General features: G+C 55.9%; 2 protein-coding genes across 2 annotated transcripts; both read left to right on the plus strand.

Annotated features, from left to right (window-relative positions):
• Window positions 1-1,112: 1,112 nt before the first annotated feature.
• Window positions 1,113-14,304, plus strand: LOC311204028 (proteasomal ATPase-associated factor 1-like; the record flags this gene model as incomplete). Its single annotated transcript, XM_084278870.1, has 12 exons — window positions 1,113-1,159; window positions 1,251-1,291; window positions 2,468-2,571; window positions 3,450-3,539; window positions 4,572-4,670; window positions 5,909-6,059; window positions 7,771-7,965; window positions 9,547-9,638; window positions 11,115-11,230; window positions 11,872-11,954; window positions 12,788-12,870; window positions 13,894-14,304. 12 exons carry the CDS (start codon window positions 1,113-1,115, stop codon window positions 13,969-13,971), a joined length of 1,179 nt encoding a protein of 392 aa, XP_084134996.1. The 3' UTR covers window positions 13,972-14,304.
• Window positions 14,305-14,973: 669 nt separating this feature from the next.
• Window positions 14,974-19,261, plus strand: LOC311195613 (dnaJ homolog subfamily B member 13-like; the record flags this gene model as incomplete). The annotated part of the gene is made up of 8 exons (XM_084269021.1): window positions 14,974-15,041; window positions 15,329-15,432; window positions 15,716-15,877; window positions 16,382-16,539; window positions 17,767-17,880; window positions 18,064-18,177; window positions 18,275-18,351; window positions 19,084-19,261. 8 exons carry the CDS (start codon window positions 14,974-14,976, stop codon window positions 19,235-19,237), a joined length of 951 nt encoding a protein of 316 aa, XP_084125147.1. The 3' UTR covers window positions 19,238-19,261.
• Between the last annotated feature and the right edge of the window lie 5,342 nt (window positions 19,262-24,603).

Raw genomic sequence — 24,603 nt, forward strand, 5'->3', positions numbered from 1 at the left:
AGAAACGAGCCCTTTGGCCACCAACAGATTTAATTCCCCAGTGCTGCTGCCAGAAAATCGGGGTCAGGGGTGTGTGGCTGCCCCCCACACCTGGGCCACTGGGGGTGGGCTGGGTGACAGCACCAGCACCAAAGGTCCCCAGTGATTTCAGTTCCCAGGTGGTGAAGCAGGGTGGGCTTGGTGTGAGCCAGGTGCTGCTCCACGGGGCTGGGTGTCACGCTGCCGGCGTGCCATGCACTCGCCGAAAGCACGGACCTGGGGCTGGCAATGGCGCCAGTCCTGCCGCGCCGCCATGCGGTCCTGCAGCTCCCGGTGCTGCGCGGCGCAGCCCGTGCGTGAGATCATGGCGTCCACTGGGTCCTCCTCCTCCTCCTCAGCCTTCTCCAACGATGGAGGGTTCCTGGCGTGCCCGGGTCTCGCCATCGCTGAGCCAGGCTGGAGCAAGGAAGCAGGGTTTGGGGTGCTACCTCCCCCTTTTTTGGGGGCACCCTCCCGCCCTGCCCCTGTGGGTGTCCTCATGCAACCCCAGGAGGAGCTCAGCACCCCTCACACCCCATGCACCCTACCGCCCACTCATGGGGGCCCAGAACCTTCCCAAACCCACGGGTGCCTATCTCCCCTACTCCCACCCACGGGTGCCCAGCAACCTCCCAAATCTAGGTGTGCCTGTCTCCCCTGCCCCTGTTCCCCCTACACAAATTTCCGGGTGCCCAACACCCCACCCGTGGGTGCTCAGCACCCTCCTCACCCCCCACCCGCCCTTTCGCCCAGGCACGTGCCGTGCACTTTCTATGCCACTCCCGCGGGGGTCCAGCACCGCCCCCCACGGCCCCCGCATACCTCTCCCTCTCCCTCTCCCTCTCCCTCTCCCTCTCCCTCTCCCTCTCCCCCTCCCCCTCCCCCTCCCCCTCCCCCTCCCCCTCCCCCTCCCCCTCCCCCCCCATACCCCTCCCCGTGCCTACCCAGCGGCGCAGCGCGGCCCCTTTAAGCCCGGTGACGGGGCGGGGCGCGGCCGCGGAAGCGCCCGCTCACTGGCGGCGTCTTTCCCTTTGCGCTTGGTGGGGGGCGGCGGGCAGGCCGGAGGCGGCAGAGGCGGCGTCGGCCGCGCTGGGATGGCGGCGGCGCTCCGGGTGCAGAGCGACTGGAGCTGGGCGCTGAGGTGGGCGCGGCCCTCGCGGTCCCCTTCCCCCCGCTCCCTTCTCTGCTCTCTTTGCTCCGGCTCCGCTCACAGCCGCTCTTCCTCTCCGCAGGAGGGACGAGGGTGAGGCCTGGCTGAGCTGCCGCAGCCCTGGTGAGTGCTGAGGCGGTGTGGGGGGGCTCAGGGGGTGGCGGGCTGGGGCGAGAGGAGGCACACGGGGACACAGCACGGGCAGTGCTGTCAGGGACCGCAGAGATGGTTGAGTCCCGCCCCCTGCCATGGGCAGGGACACCTCTCACCAGCCCCAGCTGCTCAAGGCCCCATCCAACCCAGCCTTGGACACCTCCAGGGAGGGGGCAGCCACCACTTCCCTGGGCACCCTGTGCCAGGGCCTCACCACCCTCAGAGGGAAGAATTTCTTCCCATTATCCAATCTAAATCTCCCCCCTTCCGGTTTAAACCCATCCCCCCTCGTTCTGTGTCTCCCTGCCCTTCTGAAAAGTCCCTTCCCAGCTTTCCTGTAGCCCCTTCAGGGACTGGAAGGTGCTGTAAGATCTCCCCAGAGCCTTCTCTTCCCCAGGCTGACCCAGACCACCTCTCCCAGCCTGGCTTCACAGCAGAGGTGCTTCAGCCCTCTGATCATTTCTGTGGCCTCCTCTGGGCTTGTTCCTCCAGTCCCATGTGCTGCTTACGTTGTGGACTCCAGAGCTGGATGCAGTACTTAAGAAATTAATTAGGTTTTTATCTAGTATAAACAGGGCAAGTGAATAGTTTTCAACTCTGTGCTCATGTTTTGTTCTAAAATCTGTCTCTAAGGGCTAAATTATATGAAAATGCTCCAGGCTGGGTTGGTGTAAAGAATTGCAGCAAAATTCCTTTCAGGTCCAGCTGAATCCATAACTTTTCCTTGTGTTTGTCAGGTTAATCAAGATCTTACTCACTTTTACAGTGCTAAACCTGAGGTTGAAACTAATAGCATTTACAGGATCCTAGAATCCCCTGGGTTAGAAGAGACCCTTGAGTTCACCGAGTCCAATCAGGGCCTGGTCCACCTCTAGATCATGTCCTTAAGCTCTTCATCTACACCCCTTTTAAATACCTCAAGTCTGGGGCTTAAGGGGGTGGAGGGTTGCTGTGGGTTAGGAGAGGTGAGGGCAGTTGGGGGGCTGTGTAAGGAGTGAGGGCGGTTGGGAGTGTTTCCTGTGTCTCAGGGAGGGCTGAGGGTGGTTGGGAGGGGTGCCCTGTGGTTTGGGGAGGGCTGAGGGGAAGATAAGCTGGGGAGCGGGTGGGGTTGAGAGGTGGCTGAGCTGATGGCTGTTCTCCCCACAGGGAAGCCCACCCTGTACGGCAGCTTGACCCGCCGTGGGCTCAGCACTGAGGGCGTCCCTGACATCGCTGCTTCCGAGGGCTTCGTGGTTGGGGAAGTCACCGAGGTGCTGGGGTGGGCTGGGGGATCGGTAACTGCCTTCTGTGTGTGAAGGGGTGGTACTGTTATACCAGCCAAAATAAGAGCCTAAAACTGTTTCCCAGTTCCCTGCATGGATTATCCAGCTGTCCTTGGCACCTCGCCTGTGCTGGGTCCTGGAGCTGGTCCGTAGCATCCGCTCATGAGTCTCCCTCTCTGGAGGTATTCAAGACCCATCTTGAGTTCCCAAGGTGAACTCAACTACAAGCCCCAAGCTGCTGTTCCCAGACTGCCACTGGTCACACACAGCCAAACTGGTGAGGTGGAACAGGTCTGGAACGAGGTGTACAGGGAAGGCAACAGCTCCCAGCAAAACAAAGTATATGGAGCAGGAGATCACCAGTATCTTCTCATGGAAGAACTTTTCCTGGTGAGGGTGAGGGAGCCCTGGGACAGGCTGCCCAGGGGGGTGTGGAGTCTCCTTCCCTGGAGATATTCCAGCCCTGTCTGGATGCCGACCTGTGCGCCCTGTCCTAGGGAGCTGCTTTGGCAGGGGGTTGGACCTGATGATCTCCTGAGGTTCCTTCCAACCCCTGGGATTTTGTGATCATGCTGGGGTCGTGTGTCCCATAATCTTAGCATCTCCTGACTTAGAAGGGACCCACATGGATCATAGAGTTCAACTCCTGGCTCTACACAGGCCCAGCCAACTCCTGTGGCCATAATGGCCATCACTTCCCACCCCAGGCTTTGTGTCTTGCAGCAGTAGAACGAAGCAAGCCCAACACTCTGCTTCATCCCTCCTCAGGCTCTTGAGAGACCACAGCCAGGTCCAAACCACAGTTCCACCTCGACAGCCTGACGGCCCTTCTAACTCTTCTTCTTCCCTTTTCTTCCCTCCTCTAGAAAAGCATTCTCATTTCTTGTCCACATGAAAATGCATCCACAAAGTTTCTGGCTCCTTACACAACTTTTTCCAGGATTCATCAGAAAAGTGTAAGTAACCTTGTGAAATGAGGTGGGGGGGAAACACATGGGACTGACCCCGAGCTTTCGCAGCGTGTCTCAGGCGTGTTGCATGCTTGGTCTGAGGGTTGACCAGCAGTGTGACTTCATATTTGAACTGGGTCATTAAATGTTATAGGATCAGAGAAACTTGGGGAAGTTGCTTGTGATTGGGAAAGCTGGAGAGCTGGGCAGGGAGAAACCAGGTGAGGTTTGATAAAAGCAAGTGGAGAGTCTTGCACTTGGGAAAGAATTGTACAGGCTGGGGGTGAGCTGCTGGAGAGGAGCTCTTCAGAGAAGGACTTGGAGGTCCTGGTGGGTGACAGGGTGGCCATGAGCCAGCAGTGTGCCCAAGGAGGCCAATGGGATCCTGGGGTACATGAAGAGGAGCGTGGCCAGCAGGTCAAAGGAGGGGATCATCCCCCTCTGCTCTGCCCCGGTCAGGTCACACTTGGAGTGTTGTGTTCAGTTCTGGGCTCCCTGGTATAAAAGGGACAGGGATCTCCTGGAGAGAGTCCAGAGGAGGGACACGGAGATGATGAAAGGCCTGGAGCATCTCCCCTGTGAGGAAAGGCTGAGTGAGCTGGGGCTGTTCAGCCTGGAGAGAAGCAGCCTGAGAGGGGATCTGATCAATGGTTATCAATATCTGAAGGGTGGGACACAGGGGGACATGGCCAGCCTCTTCTCAGTGTCTGTGGGGACAGGACAGGGGGCGATGGCTTCAAGTTGGAAGTTTCTTGGGGTCCCTTCCAACCCAGACCAGTCTGTGATTCGATGATTCTTGTCCTTGTGTAAGGGTGTTAAGTGTTAGAAGAGCGTTACCAGGCTGGAACTGTGAAGCCGTGGTGATGGAAACTCTGCGAGGTGCTTTAAATCCCCCCAGCAGTGTATGTCTGGGGGTGACAGTAGCACCCGGGGATGTACTTAGCAGGTCTCCCCCAGCAAGGAATTAGGCTCTGGAGCAGAAAACCCTATGTAGGAGGTGACACAAAGCTAATGTTTGGTGTTTCCACCCTCCTGCAGGTTACCTGTCTTGATATTTCCAGCGGCGGTGGGCTCGGCGTGTCAACCAGCACAGATGGGACCATGAAAATCTGGCAGGCTGCAAATGGAGAAATAAGAGTAAGAGCATCTAGCTTTGATGTTGTGTGTTGGCTGTGACCTTAACAAAGTCCTTTGACCATGAATTCAGTCAGGCTACCCATACACTGTGGCCTAGGGAAGGTGGGAACCTGACTTTTGGTTGCAGAGCTAATTGAAATTATCCACCTGGGAGGTTTGAAGTTCAATCTCTTGGAAAGCCTGACTGCTCCCAAGGGAAATGATGGCTGGCAATCCAGAGGGAAATCCCAGGTTGAAAACGAGAAAGGGTGGTTAGGAATGACAGCTCCTAACCTGTGTGCTGCAAGCCCTGAATTGGCTTCTGCAGTAGAGAAGAGGTGAGGAAAAAGACTCCTGCCTGTGATGAATTAACTGGGTCGTGGCTAGAAACACCGGTTACTGTGGTTCTTGTGCAGCTTGACCTGTCAGCTGCTTGTTTAGCAATGGATAAAGACATTTCACCCGTTCTTAGAACCAAATGTAGCATCCTTTGCTGTGTAATTAGCGACTCCAGCAGTGGAGGGAGGCACAAAGTGGACCTGCCAGCTCTGTGCCTGCCTCAAATTGAGATGAGTTCCCTTGCAAGAACCCAGACCCAGAGGATTTGAGCTTAATCCACTGCCCACGTGGGAACACCAAGTTTTAGAATCCCAGACTGATCTGGGTTGGAAGGGACCCCAAGGATCACAGAGTTCCAACCGCCCTGCCACAGGCAGGGCCACCAACCTCCAGGCCTGGAGCTACACAAGGGTGCCCAGGGCCCCATCCAACCTGGCCTTGAACACCCCCAGGTACAGGGCACCCACCCCCTCTCTGGGCAGCCCGTTCCAGCCCCTCACCACTCTTTCTGGAAAGAACTTCCCCCTAATATCTAATTTAAACCTCCCCTCTGTTAGCTTTAATCCACCCCCCTTGTCCTGCCATTAATTACCCTTTTAATAAGCCATTTCCCCTCCTGTTTATCTGCTCCCTTTAGGGAAGGGAAGGCTGCAGTGAGGTGCCCCCAGCTCCTTAAGCCTTTCTCCGTAGGGGAGGTGCTCCAGCCCTCTAATCATCTTTGTGGCCTCCTCTGACCCCTCTCCAACAGTCCCACATCTTTCTTGTGTTGGGGCCCCAGCTCTGGACACAGGACTCCAGCTGGGGCCTCCCGAGGGCAGAGCAGAGAGGGACAATCCCCTCTTCTCCAGTGTCACAGCTCAAGAGTCGCTCTGTGTAAGGGTGATAACAATGGAACTAGCACGTAGTTCTTTGTTTTCCAGAGACTGTTGGAAGGCCATGTGTATGATGTGAATTGTTGCAGGTTTTTTCCATCGGGCCTGGTGGTTCTGAGTGGAGGAATGGATGCCCAGCTAAAGATCTGGTCAGCAGAAGATGCCAGCTGCGTAGTAACATTTAAAGGTCACAAAGGAGGTACAGAGTGCTCAGGCTTTAAATACTGCTTCATCTGCCATGTGTATAACTGTTTTGTGCCTGAGGGGTAACGGTCAGTCACCAGCCTACTGGAACAGGCTGCCCAGGAGGGGAGAAGCCTCCCTTGTGAGGCAAGATAACACAACCCCTTTTTCCTTTTTCTCCTTTGGGTTTTGGGGAAATATTTTGACTCCTCCAAGTCTCAGGATGTCACCATGTGAAGATGCCCTGGCTGCAGGGCAAACCAAGGGTCAATAAAAGCTGGGACTTGGCTACAGAACCCCAGCCAGAGGTAGATTTTGAGTGGCACGTGGCCAGGGCTGTGGGCTTTGGCTTCTGCCCCCTCAGAAATCTGAAATGCATTTAAAAGATGTGCCGGTTCTGAGGATAAACCTGGCTGGAGCTGTGTGGAGCCAGGAGTTGGACTCGGTGATCCATATGGGTCCCTTCCAAGTCAGGAGATTCTGGGATAAACAGCTCTAGGGTGAGGCTGAAGGCCACTCTCTACAGGGCGATGACAGGAAGAGTTTCATCTAGTGCAGTCACTACAGATATTTCTATTTGAGTTCTGGGAGCTTGATAGAATCACAAGGCTGGAAAAGACCTTAAGATCATCAAGTCCAACCATTCCCATCCTAAGCACAACCATAACCCTAAGTACCTCATCTACCCTTTTTTTAAAACACCCCCAGGGGTGGGGACTCAGCCCCCTCCCTGGGCAGCCTGTTCCACAGCCCCACAACTCTTCCAGGGAAGAACTTTTCCCTCCCATCTGAGCTGACCCTGCCCTGGTGCAGCTTGAGCCAATTTCTCTTTGTCCCATCTCCTGTCCCCTGGCTGAAGAGACCATCACCCACCTCTCTGCACCCTCCTGGCAGGTCAGTGGAGGCACTGAGAAGGTCTCCCCTCAGCCTCCTGTTCCCCAGGCTCAACACCCCCAGCTCCCTCAGCTGCTCCTCAGATGATTTGCAAAGCATCAATTAAATCCTCTAACCATCATTTTTCAGATCCAGACTCAACATCCCCATGGTTAACTCTTTTGGGGATGTTAGCAACTGGAATGAACTGTGCTTCTGATGTTGCTGTAGCTGGATGATGTGGATGCTTCTTGCCCCACACAAGCCTTAGCATGATCCAGAGTTGGGCTGGGCTTGGACTTCTGTCCAAGTTAGAGGCTGATTTTGGAGCTGGAAACTCAGCTGTGATATCAGCTCAGTCTGAGGCAAGGTGTTGCCAATTATTTTACTGGTGATTCATGAAGTCACAGAAGCATAGGGGTTGGAAGGCACCTCCAGAGCCCATTGGGTCCAACCCCCCTGCCAAAGCAGCTCCCTAGGACAGGTCACACAGGTCGGTGTCCAGCCGGGGCTGGAATATCTCCAGAGAAGGAGACTCCACACCCCCCGAGCAGCCTGTCCCAGGGCTCCGGCACCCTGACCATGAAAAGTTCTTCCACGATACTGGTGATAATCTGCCTTTGTGCCAGGTGATGGCTCCTGCTCCATATGCTTTGCTTTGCTGGGAGCTGTTGCCTTCCCCGTACACCTCGTTCCAGACTTGTTCCAGCTCAGCCAGTTTGGCTGCGTGTGACCGGTGACAGTCTGGGATCAGCACTTTGGGGCTTGTAGCGCAGTTCACCTTGGGCAATGAGCTGCGGCGTCTGTCTGTCTTCCATGCTGTCTGTCTGACTGTGGCCTTTGCCTTGACACAGGTATTTTGGACACTGCCATTGTGGATCGGGGAAGAAATGTCCTCTCCTGCTCTAGGGATGGCACCGTGCTTCTCTGGGACTGCGGGAAATCCTCCTGCCTGGGTGTCATCGCTGACTGTGGCTCTCCTGTCAACGGCATCGCTGTGGGTGCTGCTGACAGCTCCCTCAACCTGGGCTCGCCTGAAAAAGCTCCTAGTAAGGATCTTGCTCTTAAAAATTCGTATTTCTTCTCCTAGCCCAAACTGCTTAGGTTTGTCACCAATAATGCTGAGTGTGGGGCTTGCTTCTGTGCCCCTCCTATCTGGGGAAGGGACCCTGGGTGACCAGACCAGAGCACTCTGGTCCTGTGGAGGAGTTGAGCGTTATCAAGCAGGTTAAGACCGATTGAGTCTCTCTAATTGCTCCTGGGGTGTCTCAGTTACTGTTACACAGCCAGGGAATTTGAGTATTATAAAGGAAAAGCTTTATGTGGAGTGAACTGGAGACACATGGCTCTTTCCTTGTGGTGGTGTGGCTCTGGCTGGAGGCCAGACACCCACCAAAGCTGCTCTGTCAGTGCCCTTCTCAGCTGGACAGGGGGAAAATAGATATTGAGGGGCTCAGGAGTGGAGATAAGGGCAGGGAGAGATCATTCCACAATCAGCGTCACGGGCAGAACAGACTCAACAGGGAATAAAGGAGAGAGACTCTGGTTGATGGCACTGCCCTGCACCCCCAGTGACACCAGAGTCGGGTGATGAGAAGTGTGGCCAGATCTTAAAGCCCCTCCCCCCACCCCTCCCTTGTCAGCAGACTGAGCTTTAGCCAGGATTTCGCTCCCTTCTTCCCCAGATTGTGGCACGGGGAGGGTCAGGGACTGGGGGAATGGGGATTTGGGTCAGTTTCTCACGAGCTGTTTTCCTTCCTTCTTAGCTGGGGAGGGAGGGATGGGGGCATTCCTCACCCCCTCCCCCTGCTGCACTGTGGGGTCCCACCCACAGCAGACAGTCCTCCAGGAACTTCTCCCAACATGAATCCTTTCCTGTGGGGCTTGAGCTCCTCACCAAGTGCCTCAGCGTGGGTCCTTCCATGGGGAGCCGACCTTCAGGCCCAGACTGCTCCAGCCTGGTCCCCTACAGGGTCACAAGCTTCCCTCCCCCCTGCCCAGCAGACCTGCTTCGGTGTGGGTCTGTCTGTCCACGGGCTCCAGGTTTCACTGCCAGGAGCTTGCTCACACCTGGGATTCCTACGGGGTCACAGCGCCCTTCAGGTGTTCCCACCTGCTCCAGCACGGGATCGTCCATGGGCTGTAGATGGGATCTCTGCTCCCTGTCATCATCCATGGGCTGTGGGGGGACACCCACTCCACCATGGGTTTCTCCAGGGGCTGCAGGGGCATCTTTCTCTCCGGCACCTGGGGTGCCTCCTCCACCCTTCCCTGCCCTTGGTAGCTGCACAGCTCCTCACATCTTCACTCCCTTCTCTGGGGGCACAAAGCAGCTGCTTGAGGGTTTGTTTCTCCTCACTGTGGTTCCCAGAGGTGCTGTGACCATCGCTGATGGGCTCAGCCTTGGTCAGCAACGACTCCGGCCTTGAGCCATCTGGTGTTTGCTCTGTGGGGCCTGCAGAGAGCTTCTGGCTGCTTTTTTGCAGCCCCCCTTCTCCATGGGAACCCAGCCACCCAAAACTGTGAGACTCAGGGTACAGAGTTAACACCATTACGGGTTCAGCTGTCAGGTTTGGGTATCACCAAGGCTCATTCCATCCCCCGCTGGAGTGAACTGATGTCTTTGTCAGGTGACCGTGAGGTTGGGACAGAAGGGAAAGTCCTGCTGCTGGCTCGAGAAGATAAGAAGCTTCAAGGAGTGGGACTGCAGAGCAGGCAGCCGGTAAGGGGACTCTCAGAGGTGTTTCCCTGGGGAAGGTGCTAGAAAATCCGCTCAGAGGCATCAGGCCTTTGGCTTCTGTTTCCTTGGGTTGGAAGCTGTGGGTTGTGTGGCTGTGCAGAGCACTGGGCAGAGGAATGAAACCAGGTTCAAAACAACCCAGATCAGTGAGGTGGTTAGTGTTAATCCTGTTCCTTTCCCCTGGTGAGGTCCCCCCCAGGCCACACAACGGGACAGAGCCAGGCCAGGTGGTGGTGGGGAGCTGATCCACCTGCCTTTGGGCTTGTGTGCTCCCCAGATACGCTCTAAACGAAACCCCAGTACCACAAAGTACTTCCTACTGTGCCAGATTTATTTGAGAGCGGGGAGGTTAAGGATTAAGAATTGGCTCTGGAATTTAACCCAGGTACTGGGTTAAATGAAAGGCTCTTTAAACACTGGCCAGTAGATGTCATTGTGAGTGCAGGAACCACAGGCTGCCTCCTGCATCCAGAGTGGAAAGCTGCTCTTGGTTCTGCCTGGTGTTTTAACCACGGTGTGAAGGGAACCTCAGGTGGTCAGCAGTCCATTGCTCTCCTTTTGGAGAGGGAAGATGGTGGTGAATGGAGTCACAAGTGGTGTTCCTCAGGGGTTGGTCCTCCAACCCACCCTCTTTAATATCTTCATTGATGATTTGGAGGAGGGAATTGTGTGCTCCTTCAGTAAGTTTGCAGATGACACCAAGTTAGGGGGAAGTGTGGATCTGGCAGAGGGTGGGAATGCCCTCCAGAGGGACCTGGGCAGCTTGGATCGATGGGGAGAGGCCAGTGGGATGGAGTTCAACACGGTGACGCGACGGATCATGACGTGAGGAGGTCTCCCCTCAGCCTCCTCCAAGCTGAACACCCCCAGCTCCCTCAGCCACTCCACGCAGGATCAAATCTCGGCCTTTTGGCTAAGAGTGTAGTGTCTCTTCTTATCAGTTTAATATCTGATACGTCCTTGATGAGAGGCCTTTATATTAAATGAATTTTTGATCTTGGGAGTTGAACCCTGAATTTGCCTGTGGCAGGGGGGTGGGAACTTGGGGTCCCTTCCAACCCAGACCATTCTGTGATCCTGTGCGTTGCCCTCCAGCCCCTTCCCCAGCCTGGTTGCCCTTCTCTGGACACATTTCAGGACCTCGACGTCCTTCTTACGGTGAGGAGCCCAGAACTGGACCCAGCACTCGAGGTGCAGCCTCACTAGTGCCCAGTCTAGGGACACAGGATCATCGAGTCCAACCCCAGGATCCAGGAGCATTTCCTGACTGCGCCGTGTCTGCTGACTTGGCGAGACTGATTCTGGAGACCTGTTCTCCTGCCCATCTTGGAGCAGGGCTGAGGGGTTACTCACCTGGCTCTGGGTTTGCCAGTTTGTGCTGTGGCTCCTGGAACTTCTGGGTGTCCCGTGGCCTCATCTGTCAGTGTCTGACCCTTGCATTTGTTCCTGTGTCCTCAGGTGTTCCTCTTCATCGGATCCGATGCGTTCAACTGCTGCACGTTCCTCTCTAGTACCTACATCCTAGCAGGGACTCAGGATGGGAACATCTATCAGCTGGATGTGAGAAATATTAAGTGAGTGTGTGCCAGGAGCTGGGAGTTATTGAACAACCAACATGATCTCCTACTGGAAGGCGACCTGCTCAGTAAAAGGATCATATAATCATAGACTGGTCTGGGTTGGAAGGGACCCCAAGGATCATAGAGTTCCCACCCCCTCGCCACAGGCAGGGCCACCAACCTCCAGGCCTGGATCTACACAAGGTTGCCCAAGGCCCCAGACCATCCTGGCCTTGAACACCCCCAGGGACGGGGCACCCACCACCTCTCTGGGCAGCCTGTTCAAGAGGGCAAGGTGTGGATGTTGTCTACCTGGACTTCAGTAAAGCCATTGATGCTGTTTGTTAGGGCATTCTCCTGGAGAACCTGGCTACTCAGGGCTTGGGTGGGCTTACGCTTCACTGGGTAAGAAAAAGAGCTGGATCCCCGGGCCCAAAGAGTTGTGGTGAATGGAGTTAAATCCAGTTGGTGGCCGGTCACAAGTGGTGTTCCCTGGGCTCAGTTCCCAGACACTCCTGGGTGATCACTGATCACACCCCCACGTCCTGCAGATGTTCCTCCTGTTATCTTCTAACCCTGAGCTCGTATTCACGCATTGGGGTGGGCTCCTGACTACAGCCTGTAACCACCTTCCTTGTTTCTTCTCCTCCTTCTAGTGCTCCAATCCAGGTGATCCATAGATCAGGAGCACCAGTGCTTTCGCTGCTCCCATACCGAGACGGATTTATCGCCAGCCAAGGTACCTCAAGTGTTCCCCTCTTCCAGTAGAAATTGTAGAAGCAAATTGAGGAGCTTTGTGCTCTTCGTTACCCTTTTACATATAAGCACAGTCTGTGTGGGCAGTGTGTCCCTGGCAATGAGTGAGGGGATGTAGCTGTGTTACGTGGCTGCTGTTGGCATCGTGAGTTCCGTTCCTCACCTTCCCTGTGTTCCTCCAGAATAGGGTCTGAGGGCGCCTCTCGGCTGCTAGAGCCTTTTCTCATCTCTCTGACATCTTCACAGCATGTTTCCCTCTGTACCCTGTGATCAGTGACCCTGTACTGGGCATTGGTGAGGCTGCTCCTCCAGTGCTGAGTCCAGTTCTGGGCTCTTCACCATAAGAAGGACATGGAGGTCCTGGAGCGAGTCCAGAGAAGGGCAGCCAGGCTGTGGAAGGGGCTGGAGGGCAAATCCTCTGAGGAGTGGCTGAGGGAGCTGGGGGTGTTGAGTCTGGAGAAGAGGAGGCTGAGGGGAGACCTTCTCAGCACCTCCACTGACCTGCCAGGAGGGTGCAGAGAGGTGGGCGATGGTCTCTTCAGCCGGGGGACAGGAGATGGAACAAAGTGAAATGGGCTCAAGCTGCGCCAGGGCAGGGTCAGCTCAGATGGGAGGGAAAAGTTCTTTCCTGGCAGAGTTGTGGGGCTGTGGAACAGGCTGCCCAGGAAGGGGACTGCGTTGGACTTGATGAGCTTAAAGGTCTTTTCCAACCTCAGGATTCTGTGCCCAGGCCTTTTCACTGGGCCCACTGGAGCTGTCTGTAATTAAGAGCGTGGCTCACTTCACTAATCGCCCTGTTTTCCTTCCTCTGGCCAGGCGATGGAACCTGCTTCATCATTCAGCAAGACCTCGATTACATCCTGGATCTCACAGAAGCGGACTGTGACCCTGTGTACAAGGTGAGGGATGCTGTCTTATCACCCCAGGTAAGGGGTGTAGGGAAGCTTGATGCCAGGTAGCAGGCAGCTGCCCTTATCTCAGGACTTGGCAGCCTGCACCTCAGGTTCCTTCACACAGTTGCCTTTTAAGCTGGTTTCCCCCCCTCCCCCAAATAATCTAAATATTTGGCATAAACAAACCCTCTGGCCTCTTATCTGCATCATGCAGGAGCGATACCAAAGCAGCAGAGTAGCTTGGTTGTTGGAGCAGCTCTGGCAGAATTAACTGAGCTGTGAATTAATTGCTTGGAGGATCCTTGGGGGTAGAAGCAACAGCTGGCTGGGCACTGCTGCCTCTTCTCTTGCCCCCTGGTGACTCGGGACCCAAAAGCAGGCCTCTGGCTCCTGTGTTTCCGGACACCCCGCTGCCCTTGGGAGTGTGACACGGGTTCCCTCAGCTCTCAGCTTGGTGGTGCCAGTGGAAATGTGCTTTTGGTTTTAACCCACAGAATCACCAGGTTGGAAAAGTCCCTTAAGCTCAGGGAGTCCTGTCCTGTGCTGACCCAGATCTCTCAGTACCTCATCTCCCCATCTGTTAAACACCCCCTTGGGATGGGGACTCAGCCCCTTCCCTGGGCAGCCTGTTCCACAGCCCCACAACTCTGCCAGGGAAGAACTTTTCCCTCCCATCTGAGCTGACCCTGCCCTGGTGCAGCTTGAGCCCATTTCCCCTTGTCCCATCTCCTGTCCCCTGGCTGAAGAGACCATTGCCCACCTCTCTGCAGCCTCCTGTCAGGTAGCTGTAGGTGCTGAGAAGGTCTCCCCAACCCACTCCAGCTCTGCCAGCCAGTTTTCCCCCTTCTAAGTACCACTCCTGTGGAGGCTGAGATCTGACCCACACAACTCCTTGGTGTCTCACCCCCTTTTTGCATTTAACAGAAGAACCTCTGTTTGAGGGAATCAATGCCAGAAACAGGCTGTTAGCTGTCACTTGAGCAGCAACTCTCCTTAAATCCCACTCACTTTCCCCTCCCTCTTTTTCAGGTAGCTGCTTGGGAGAAGCAAATTTACACGTGCTGCAGAGATGGCATAGTGAGGAGATACCAACTTTCTGACCTTTAGTTGCCTGGATCAGTGTGGAGTTGCACCAAAGTAACTCTTCCAAGCTTATTTTCTGGGGTGGTGTGTTTGAGGTGCGTGTGTAGAAGCTTCTGAGGCCTGTGGAATCTTCTGAGGCTGTTGGGATGAGCGGGCTCTGTACAGCTGTTTTTGGGGATGTTTCTTACTGTGGGACAACTTTGGATTTTTTTTTTTTTTATTGAGTGGGAGAGAGGGGCTCTGAGGTGTCAGGGAGGGTCTTGTGCTGCCACACATCTTCTCACTGCTGGCATGGGGCGTGGGGGGTGTGTGTAAAATAATAAAATATATTGGATGTGGGGGTGACCTTATGGCAGAATGGCCTGAAATAAAGCAACTGCTTTAGTAACACCATGTGGGAAATACATTTTCACAGACTCACAGAACTGCAGGGGTTGGAAGGGACCTCCAGAGCCCATCGGGTCCAACCCCCCTGCCAAAGCAGCTCCCTAGGACAGGTCGCACAGGTCGGCGTCCAGACGGGGCTGGAATATCTCCAGAGAAGGAGACTGCACACCCCCCTGGGCAGCCTGTCCCAGGGCTCCCTCACCCTCACTGGGAAGAAGCTCTTCCCCAGATTGGTGTGGAACTCCCTGTGCTCCAACTTGAGGCCATCGCCCCTTGTCCTGTCCCCACAGACAATGAGAAGAGGCTGGCCATGTCCCCCTGTGTCCCACCCTTCAGATATTGATACCCATTGATCAGATCCCCTCTCAGGCTGCTTCTCTCCAGGCTGAACAGCCCCAGCTCACTCAGCCTTTCCTCGAGGGGAGATGCTCCAGGCCTTTCATCCTCTCCGTGTGCCTCCCTCCTCTGGACTCTCTCCAGGAGCTCCAGGAAAACTCATTTTAAAAAGCCAAAGTGTTTTTAAAAGGAAATAGAAAGAACCCGCGGGCGAGGCGGGGCCCGGGGCGGGAGGGCAGAACTGCCCCTGCCGTGCTGCCCTGCGCGGCCCGGAAGCGCCGGGCTCCATGGCAACGGGACGCCATGGGGCAGAACTACTACGCCGTGCTGGGCCTGGAGCGGGGGGCCGCGGACGCCGACATCAAGAAGGCGTGAGGGGCTGCGGCCTGGCGGAGAGGGGAGCCCCAAGGCCGGCCGGCGCTGGGGGGGTGCGGGACGGGGGTGTTGGGGATGGGGGAAGCCCCGTGTGTCTCCGCAGCAGGGCCCTGAAGTGGGAGGTGGGGAGGAGGGAGGGGCCTGGGAGAAGCGGCAGGGCCACAAATCCTGGGAGAAGGAGGGAGGGAGCAGCCGGGGCTGGGGGTGTCCTGTCCCCGCGTCCCCGCCCCCCCAGGGCTGGCTGGCTGCAAGGCTGGCTTTTCCCTTCTTTTCCCCTCCATAGCTATCGGAAACTGGCCTTAGAGAATCATCCATTCAAATGCAAGGAGCCCTGGGCACCGGAGAGGTTCAGGCAGCTGGCAGAGGCCTATGATGTGCTCAGCGACCGTAAGTGTGGGGACAGTCCCTGCCCCTGGGTCTGGGGGGGGGGGTGGGCCTGGCAGTGAGACGCCTCTGCTCCGGCCAGAGGTCTAAGCCCCCTGTCATTAGCACCCTATGGAGGTGGCATCAGCCCTTGAGCCCCAGCAGCTGGCAGCTCTTCCTGCTGCCATCCCACTTGGAGAGGGATGGAAGCCCTTCTCCAGCCTCTTCCCGATCACAGCCTGGATCTCAGGCTCTTCCCCTGCTGTGGGAGACCATGGCCGGTGCTGACTCCTCCTTGTTCCCTAAGCCATGAAGAAAGGGATCTACGACAAGTATGGAGAAGAGGGTCTCAAAGGTGGCATCCCCTTGGAGTTTGGGGACGAGAACCCCTGGAGCGTGGGCTACGTGTTTCACAACAACCCTGACAAAGTCTTCAGGGAGTTCTTTGGTGGAGACAACCCCTTTGCAGGTAGGTGGGGGTGACACTCTCCTAACACATGAGCATGTGGCTGTGAAGTTTAACAGGGGCAAGTGCTGCATTCTGCCCCTGGGAAGGGGTGACTCTGGCTGCACACCCAGGCTGGGGGATGAGACACTGGAGGCCAGTCGTGCTGAGAGGGGTTTGGGGGAGTCTTGGTTGATAGCAAGTTACCCTTGAACCAGCAGCATGTGCAAGCAGCCAGGAGGGGCAACCACATCCTGGGGTGCTCTGACTTGACCTGTGTGGAGCCAGGGGTTGGACTCGATGGGCCTTATGGGTCCCTTCCAGCTCAGGAGGTCCTGGGATTCAAAATAAACACACTCCTAGGGAAAGACCACTTCAGCTGGAGCGGGAATGTGGTCACAAGCAGAAGGAGATGAGAGGTTCCTGTTTGCCTGGCATCCTTGGGGTGCTCCGTGATAAGGAGACCCCAGGGGACTCCCCGACCTCTGGTCAGAGTGAGGTGACCCCCTGCTCTGCTCACTCACCCAGAGTTCTTTGACAAGGATGGCTCGGAGCTGATCCTGCCCTTCGGAGGGCTGCGAGGAAGAGGAGCGATGAAGCAAGACCCCCCGATCGTGCGGGATCTCTACCTCTCCCTTGAAGACCTTTTCCATGGCTGCACCAAGAAGATTAAGATCTCCCGTAGGGTGGGTGGAGGTGGGGAGCTCAGCAGGGGGAGGAATTTGGGTCTGGACTCTGGCTGTAGGATGTTTTGGTGGCAGAACCTGAGGTTTTAGAGCTGGTCCTGCTCAGGGGGCTTGGCAGACCCCGGCACTCCGCATCTGTGCTGTGCCACAGAGAGGAATCTGAACCAGACTGAGCACAGATGCTGGAAGGATCTGAGCTGGTACCCTCCTCCTCTGGCTGGAGATGGGGAAATCAGCAGGAGGGGATGATGTAAAAGCTGATGGGAACAAGGGGCTTATTTTGGAGAGGGGACACAGCATTACCTGGGCAACCACAGACTCATTTTCCCTTGGGGCTGCATCTCCTTCATGCTGTCAGCAATCTGTATCCCTCTTCCTGCTGTCACCATCTCCTGGTTCCAGCCCTGAGTGTCTCCTGCTCAGTCTGACTCCATTTGTCCCTGCCATGCTGTGGAGTTGGAGCCACCCTCACTCTCCTCTGCACCGGCTTGAACGCAGCTGGATGAGCAGAGCAGCTGTGACCCCCTCTCCGTGCTGTCCCTCAGGGTGTCACAGCCCTGAGGAGCAGGACTTGGGGGTACCAGTGGGTGAGAAACTGGCCATGACCTGTCACTGTGCGCTGGCAGCCCAGAAAGCCCCCCCTGTCCTGTGCTGCATCCCCAGCAGCAGGACCAGCAGGGCTGGGAAAGGGGGATTCTGCCCCTGTGTTTGGGGGTCCGCAGGACAAGGAGGACATGGAGCTGTGGGAGCCAGTCCCCAGGAGCCCCAGAGATGATGGGAGAGCTTGAGCCCCTCTGCTCTGGAGCCAGGCTGGGAGAGCTGGGCTGGCTGAGCCTGGAGGAGAGAAGGCTGCTTCTGGGGAGAGCTCCCAGCCCCTTCCCATCCCTCAAGGAGAGCTGGAGAGGGGCTGGTGCCCAGGGCAGGGAGGGCCGGGCCCAGGGAAATGGCCTTGAGCTGCAAGAGGGCAGCTGGAGAGGGGCTGGGGGGCAGAAATCCTTCCCAGGGAGGGGGGAGGCCCTGGCACAGGGTACCTGGAGAAGCTGGGGCTGCCCCTGGCTGCGTCTCAGGGTTCAAGGCCAGGTTGGATGGGGCCTGGGGCACGCTGTGCTGGTGGGGGTGTCCCTGCCCGTGGCAAGGAGGCACTGGGGGGGAATTGGAGGTCCCTTCCAAGCCAACCCAGTCTGTGATTCTCTGAGCCAGCTCTTCTGATCCCCTCATCTCCCCCAGGTGATGAATGAAGATGGTCAGACAAGCACCATGAGAGAGAAAATCCTGACGATCGAGGTGCAGCCGGGGTGGAAGCGGGGCACTCGCATCACCTTTGAGAAGGAAGGAGACCAGGTAATGGTCATGGTGGGAAGTTCTGGGCCGGGTTTCCTCAGGACCAACCATCTCTCCAGGCCATGGGCACTTTGTCACATGGCTCCCAGCACAATTCCCTGGTCCTGATAGAAAACCATTTGGTTTCTAGCAAACCATCCCCAGGTGTCTTTTCAGTTTGGGTTTTTCTCCCCTTAATTTTAGGGCCCAAACATCATCCCATCTGACATCACCTTTGTTGTCCAAGAGAAACTCCACCCGAGGTTTCAAAGAGTCAACGACAACCTCACCTATGTCAGCACCATCACCTTGGGAAAGGTAAAGAGCCAAGGGAGGCAACGGGGCCAAGCCCAAACCTCTGCTTTCCCTCTGGGGCTGCAGATGCAGCTCTGAGTCCCACTCCCGTGCCTTGCAGGCCCTCATCGGCTGCACGGTGGACGTGAAGACGCTGGACGGGCGGCTCCTCAACATCCCCATCAACGACATTGTGGAGTAAGTGCTGCTGGGCAGATGGATGGTTGGGCTGGGTGGCCAGATGGGGCCTTTCTGCAGAGCTCGGTGGCCAAGGAGATGAACAGGCGCTCGGGAAGAATCACAGAGTCACAGAGTCACAGGGTTGGAAAAGCCCTTAAAGCCTCAGCCTCCTCTTCTCCAGGCTCAACACCCCCAGCTCTCTCAGCCGCTCCCCAGAGGATTTGCCCTCCAGCCCCTTCCCCAGCCTGGTTGCCTATTTCTGACACAAGCCAGGATGCCATTGGCCTTCCTGGTCACCCGGGCACACTGCTGGCTCATGGTCAGTCACCCACCACCCCCAGGCCCTTCTCTGCCTGACAGCTCTCCAGCCAGTCTCCCCCAGCCTGTAGCACTGCTCGGGGTTGTTCTGTCCCATGTGCAGCACTCCAGCCTGTTCAGATCCCTCTGAAGAGCCTCCCTACCCTAAGGCTGATCAACACTTCCTCCCAGCTTAGTGTCATGACCTCAGGATTGACCTGGAAAAAGGTGGGAAAGGCAGTGAGGTGAAGGCTGGGTGGTAGAGCCCACAGGGCACGGGACGTGGGGATGTGAGGCTGGAGGAGGACGGGCTGTCAGTTGAAGCTGGAGGAGCAAAGTGACCTCCAGAAACCCCCTGAGAAGCGTGCATGGGGCTCTGTGCCGTGACACGTGGCTGTGGGCTCCAGGCCAGGATTGTCCTGTGGCTCCTCAGCCCCTTCCTTTGCTTTGCAGCCCCAAGTACTGCAAGGTGGTGCCAGGGGAGGGGATGCCGCTGCTCCACGACCCCAGGCGCAAGGGCGACCTCCTCATCTACTTCAACATCTGCTTTCCCAAGAACCTTACAGCTGAGCAGAAACTGCTCTTGCAAAGGGCTCTCCTCTCCTAGGGGACAATGTCCTTCCCCTTCCCCTCTCACCGATAAAGTGCTGGAGCCAGCACTGTCACAGGCCAGAGCTGGGTGCAGCCCTGGGATCCTTGAGGCTGTTTCTCCCGTCTCTCAGATCCACCTTGTTTTCCCAACATGGTGCCAGCCTGCAGCAACCCAGAGGGTGATGGAGGATTCTTGTGGGGAGGGGGGGAGCAGGGGGGCTTGCAGTACTCCCAGCACAGCTCATGCATGAGGACAGGGAGGGTTTGGGCGTGCGGGGATGGCAAGGGGAGTACTGGGAGGTAGGGGAAAAGATTTACTCCAAGCCTCGCTGTAGCCATGACAACGGTTGGGCTCTGGCAGATGTGATCCCTGAGGTGCCTCCAGGATGGTGGCGATGGCCTCAGGCGTTGGGCTCAGGAGGGGACCCCCTGCCCATGGCCATTGGGCCCCATTTCAGCTGCTCATAGGTGAGGAATGTCACAAGGCTCCAGGACCTGAGCAGCAGGAACCTTCCAGAGTGTCTGGGCTCAGGATGTCCTGTCCCATCTTCCTCCACTCCAGCAGCAGCTGCGTTTTGGAAGAGGATGGACAAGGGTGGCAAACCCCTTGTAGAAAGCCTCAGGGTCCGCCCCCTCCCCCCTCCCCCATGTTGGAGCAGGGCCAAGGCGCTGCAGCTGCCACCGTCCCCATCCTGCCCTGAGCTCAACTTAACCACCTCCATGGGGGGAGGAGGCAGCAATGGTTTTTGGGGTGCCTGCTCCCTGGTTCTCCCTGTCCATGGACACGGCGGGGGGTGACAACTCAGTCTTGGGGTGGAGAGAGGGGTGGGGGCTGTCTGCTGCAGGTGCCACGGCCCCCACAGGAGGCAGGGATGGAGGTTGGGGTGCCCACCTGAAGGGATGAGGGGTGTGGGTGAGGCCTGGAAACCCCTAGAACCCCACTTGGGGCTGGCGGGGCAGGGCAGTTAGGAGAGAATTGGGGGACTCCCCAAGGCAGCTGGAGGGGACAGGGTGCTCCACAGGGAGAGTGGAGGGCTGGGGCGGGGGGTCTGACACAGGATTGGGGTGTCCCAGGAGCAGACACAGAGCAGACCCTGTGCAAGGACACAGAGAGGCAGGGGGCTGGGGGGTGGGCTGGGTGTGGCCATCGCTGTGGCATCAAGGCTGCACAGCCCACTTCAGGTGACTGGTCTCTTCTAAGGGCAGTGGGGGTGCCTCCCACCTGGAGTGGGGGGCAGTCGCTCTTTGCGCCCACATGTGGCAAGTCTGGCCAGGGACTTGCACCTCTGGCTGCAATGTTTTTCCTTTTTCCCTTCCCCTTCCCTCTTCCCCTTCCCTCTTCCCTTCCCCTTCCCCTTCCCCTTCCCCTTCCCTCCCCTTCCCTCACCTCCCTGCCTCTCCCCTCCCCGCCTCTCCCCAGTCATCCCCTTTCCCTTGGCCATTCCCAGGGGCACACCCAGGGTTGGGAGAACACCTCTAAACCCCCATGAGAGGCACAGGAGCCCCAAGCTCTGCTGTGACCAGGCCCCATAGGGGCAGTTTATTGGAAGCAGCAGGCAGGAATAACAGGAATCACTGTGGAAAACGCTGGGAAATGTTGCTTTTGCAAATTGAAAAGGGTTATTGTATTTTCTGCAGAAGAATTTAGGATATATAGAAACTCTTGGTAACTGAACAAAACTGAACTTTATTGGTGTACACAGCTGTAACAACAATAGAAACCAGCCACAACCAAAACCAAAACCAAAACAACAAGAGCTCCTCACAGTGCATAGAATTCTATCATGCGGCATCGTTCACACATCGCCACGGCATCTGCAACCCTGCGACAAGAAGCATGGGGCCTCTGCCTAGAAGGAAAGCGATAACAGAACAGGAAAACCTTGATTCTTTCTAAACCAACTATCTGAGTTTGAAGAGACCTCTCAGTCTCAGCAACACCCACCTCTCTGGTTGCTGCGGGAGGTGAAACCGCACATGTTGGGTAGGCTGTGATGACCTGAAAGTCTAATAGCAGGGGAACAATACACCACTATAGCCATAGCAAGGACATTGTCCCTGCTGCCTGGCTAGAGTGCTGTAGAAAGGAAGCTCACGCATATGTGAATCCAGTGAACCCAGTATTTCCACCATGATGATGGTGCATGACAAAAAAAAGAAGACTCCAGCCGGTTTTGACCAGGCCTGGAGACCCACCTAAAGCTTAATTTGCTAAGTAATGGGTGATGGGGTGGGAAAGCTGTGGACTTATATCTCCACATTGCTGAAATGTTGCATTAAGACACTTGTAAAGGGTTAAGGAAGACTTGCTAACAGGATAGCTTGAAGTGCCACAGTGGTGACCTCCTATAAACAATGCCTCCCTTGAACGACTCTGCCTCACTGATAAAGAAGAAACACCAAGTGGGACATAAGTTTGAGCCTAACACCATATTTTAAGTAACTTACACACTCAAGGACTATGTGCTCTGTGGAAATAAAATGACTTGTTTGACAAGTTCCAGTACCCCCCTCCTCCTTATCTGTTCATGAATTCCGTGCTTGTCTCTAATGGGTCACAAATGCAGGCAAAGCATTTCATTGTAACTAGTTCAAGCTCCCCCTTGTCCTTGAAGGTACACAAAACCTGCTGAAACCCAACTTGGAGTTGGGATCAGAGTCAAGGGGTAACTGAGTCTGCTCAAGACCGAAGGTTACTTGCGGTGAGGAAGAGGAGCCATCTGACTTCGTGCCCACGACCCTCAACAACCACCATCAAACAGCAGTGCGCAGGCGCAGTGGGGAGGAGTTGATGGAAATCACTTCTTGGAACTCATTTTAATACAAAGCAGGACAGGTTATGAATATGTATACGTGTATCAGGTAACCTAATGATATTTGAATAAGGATGTGGTATAAAAGTGCTACAAACTGACCACAGCTGTGCCTACTTCGTTAGGTCACCTGCTCTTGCAAGAATGTATAATAAATTACTGTTTCACTAATGTGTCTACCTCAAGTCCTTTCTTTAGGACCATTGGCATTTCCCCACTCTCCCAAGCCTGGGGAGTTTTGATTCCTGCTTCTCAAGGCATCACCATCAGGACGAGCCGACAATCGGGGTAACAAAAGCAAGGGTGGAAATCAAAGCACCTTCATTCCTTCATGGCAAATGTAAGACCGTTGCTCCAGCAGGATTTTCCCACCTAGCGACCTGTCCTCAGAGATCAGTGGAGGATGGGTGAGAAGAAAAATGCAAACACGTACGGCAACGCCTGACAGATACTCTCCCAGCTTTGATAGCCTGCAGGCTCAGGCGCCTGCTGACCAAGAGGCCTTTAACAGCCTCCGGTGTCTTTTCATCTACTAAATGGTCTAACAATCTTTAAAATCCACAAGAGCTTTCTACACCTTCAAGTTCTTGCCATTAGGACTTCCCAAGGCATTTCTTGTGGACATGTCACCTGAAAATGTATTAGATGACACATTCTACCTGAAAGGAACAGCAAACCTTTTCCTCTTCACCTTCTGCAGATCACTCAGGAGTTTAAAAACCTAACACAGGCCCTCACCTCTTCACCAGCTACAAACTCGGTTAAGGGAAACGTTCTCAAGACCTCTCATCGTGTTTTCACACTTCTCTATCTTTTCCAGCTTTCCTAAACCCTGAGACCAGCACTGAAGAGTGCTGAAAAGAGAGATCTACAGAGACTACCATCTACGGTCCCTTCCCTTCCCAGTAAATTCTACAGTGCAGTTTGCACGTTGGTAACTCCTGAGCATCACATTTCTAACTCTAAGGTCTTGCTCCTCAACAACAGACAGTTACAGCTTGGGTCCTCCTCTTTCTCTCCCTTGCACATCTCACCATCAGGCCAAGGGGGATGGAGTGAAGCTGAAGAAGGGAAGGGTTAGGTTGGATATTAGGGGGAAGTTTTTTACAGAGAAAGTGGTGAGGAGCAGGAACAGGCAGCCCAGAGAGGTGGTGGGTGCCCCATCCCTGGAAGTGTTCAAGGCCAGGTTGGGTGGGGCCTTGTAGAGCCAGTCCTGGAGGTTGGTGGGCCTGCCTGTGGCAGGGGGTTGGAACTTCATGATCCGTGGTGAAGTGCTTCCCACTCTTGGTCCCTTCCAACCCAGACCATTCTATCATTTGATGAGTCTATGATTCTACTTTAAGAGGACTTGAACCTTAGGAGGTCAACCTGCTTCCACCAAACAGCTAAGACATCCCTGAAATCAGCTATGTATTCTACTAGCAATAATTGAGAGACTGGCATAACCAGTGTGCATGTCTTGTAAGCATAACCACCTGAGCTGCTGCCAGCCTCTCTACGTGTGCTTCACAAGGCCTGGGGGTGACACTGCGAAGAACAAGGCGAAGAACACGTTTCCCAGCTCCTGATCTGCCGCTGGCTTTGTGGCTGGGAATCCCCTGGGTCACCCCCCATCTGCAATGTTGGAGCAATAAATATTTTTCTGTTCCTAATGCTGTGGTCCATCCATCCATCCATCCATCCATCCATCCATCCATCCATCCATCCATCCATCCATCCCCCAACCTTTCCCTCTATCCCTTCCTCCCTCCCTCCCCTGGTTGGGGTGCGAGCACCTTAGTGCCCGACCCCTGCGAGCACAAGCTGGCCTCAGGCACCGCTGGCACCCCCAGAAGTGGGGTGGAGGTGGCTGGTATCCCAGTGGGTGTGCTGGTGCCTGGGGATGTGGGTGGGCTCGGACCGGGGCCAGCAGCACCCACAGGGGACCCTCACCCAGGCCGCCGAATGCTGAGCAGCGTCTCAGGGGCTGCAGTGGAGATAGGCCCTGAAGCCCTGAGGCTCGACCCAGAGGCCCTGAAGCAAGGCTGACCTCTAGATGAGTCTCACACCCCAGCACCGTGTTCCCTCCACAGCGGTCGGGATGCCGCTGTCTCTCTCTTCACATCTCTCTCAGATGGGCTTTCACCAAGGCCCGCTACTCCTTCCCCGAGCCCTGGCCCGGTGCCATGGAGGAGCTGGAAGCTCTCAAGCCATCGCCAGCCCTCCAGACCCATCAAGATCCTGAGGGACTGGGGACAGAGCCAGGGCCAGCCCTTCACCAAGACTTCCCACTGGATCTGCCACTGGAGACTGACCAAGAGCAGGGCCATGGACAGGTCTGGGACAGGCCATGAGCAGCACGGACATGGAGCCTTCTCCTAGCAGACACCCAGCCATGGACATGGACAAGGAGTAGCTGGTCCTCGAGGTCATCCACACTCTGTGCAGCGTGGAGCGAGAGTGCTACAAGGAGCTACAGGCGTCTCTGGTCCTGTGGCAAGGGGCTACAAGGGGAGCCTGCAGTGTGATCCCACTTGGGGATCCCTCCCTCCAACCAATAGGAAGAAGGTGCTTGGCCAGATGAGTCTGC

This window comes from Gallinula chloropus (assembly GCF_964237585.1).
Source record: "Gallinula chloropus genome assembly, chromosome: 1".
Lineage (NCBI taxonomy): Eukaryota > Metazoa > Chordata > Aves > Gruiformes > Rallidae > Gallinula > Gallinula chloropus.